Below are 1,135 nucleotides of genomic sequence, written 5' to 3' on the forward strand. Positions count from 1 at the left end.
AGGCTCGTGAATTTGATGGTGTCCGGGTGCTGCCGATACTTCTTGTCACTCAGGATCTCGCTCGCCCTCTTGTTCTTCTCGGCGTCCAGAGACCCAATTGGGGACCAGCCAATGCCCTTCAGCCACTGCAGGTCCGACTTGTACACGTTCTGCAAGGACAGGCAAGGACACAAAGCAGCTCAGCACCCTCCTCACTCATTCGAGTTCTCTTACTCCCAAAGGGAAGCTCTGCTGAACAGAACACATTCCCCTGGGCCAGCTCACCAACACCCACTGAGTGGTTATACCCATCTCCTAAGGCTCTTCATTCCATTCACCACTTGCGCTTGCCTTGGTCAACTCTTGGTCCTCCCAAAGCTAATATTTGACTCTGCTGCCCTTGCCCTGACACACAGACCCCTCCTCCACCAGTGCAACAGAACACAGGAGACACTTCTGCTGTCCCTCAGCTACCAAAGCAGCACTCACATCACTCTGCAGGTCGTACACGGTCTTGGCATGGACGACGTCGTTCTGGTCGGGCAGGCAGGTCCAGCGGTGCAGGGGGTGCCGGTAATCGGCGTCGCTCACCAGCTCCTGGCACTTCTTGGCCAGCACCACCCCCAGCATGTCCACAGGGCTGCTGAAGTGTGTCTTGGACTTCTCAAAGTCCTTCTTGTACTCCCTGTCACTCTGGATCTTGGCCACGTGCATCGACCACATCATCTTGGGGTCGTCTTCGATGTTGCGGGCCCCGATGTGGTGGCCCAGCTGCTTCCGATACCCCTCCTTGTACTTGTACTGCAGGAAAAGGGGCTCAGTGAGTTTCAGGACAGTTGCTCTCCCTTCTGATATTACCCTCTAGCAGCTCCTGTGAGCCAGTGCTTTGCTCGTGGAGCCTGGTAACATCACCATGTGAACAGGCAGGATATCCCTACTGTGTCCTGCCCTTCCCTGCCGTCCCACACCTGTGCAGGCCCACAGTGGGCAGAGAGAGGCCTCCACATTGCTAAGAAGCCCTCTAGGTGTGCTAATTTGCAGGCCTTCAGCCACTCAGCTGGGAAGGGACAAGGGGCAGCCCGACACTTTGTCAACAAAGGTTATGTTTAAGTCTTATGGGTGAGAACAAGAGACGAAGTGATTGGTGTGGTACAGA

At 55.5% G+C, this 1,135-nt stretch overlaps 1 protein-coding gene across 1 annotated transcript in view; it reads right to left on the reverse strand.

The window, feature by feature from the left end:
* LOC114073019 (nebulin-like) overlaps window positions 1-1,135 on the reverse strand; it is a gene marked incomplete at both ends in the record, with an annotated part of 15,444 nt that overhangs the window by 7,883 nt on the left and 6,426 nt on the right. Inside the window, 2 exons of the mRNA XM_027910825.1 lie at window positions 5-149; window positions 469-780. Of these exons, the coding sequence (XP_027766626.1) occupies window positions 5-149; window positions 469-780 (457 nt within the window). The remainder of the gene's footprint in view (window positions 1-4; window positions 150-468; window positions 781-1,135) is intronic.

Source organism: Empidonax traillii, unplaced genomic scaffold (assembly GCF_003031625.1).
Source record: "Empidonax traillii isolate 1590-97213 ecotype Southwest subspecies unplaced genomic scaffold, ASM303162v1 scaffold4982:size15811, whole genome shotgun sequence".
Classification (NCBI taxonomy): Eukaryota; Metazoa; Chordata; class Aves; order Passeriformes; family Tyrannidae; genus Empidonax; species Empidonax traillii.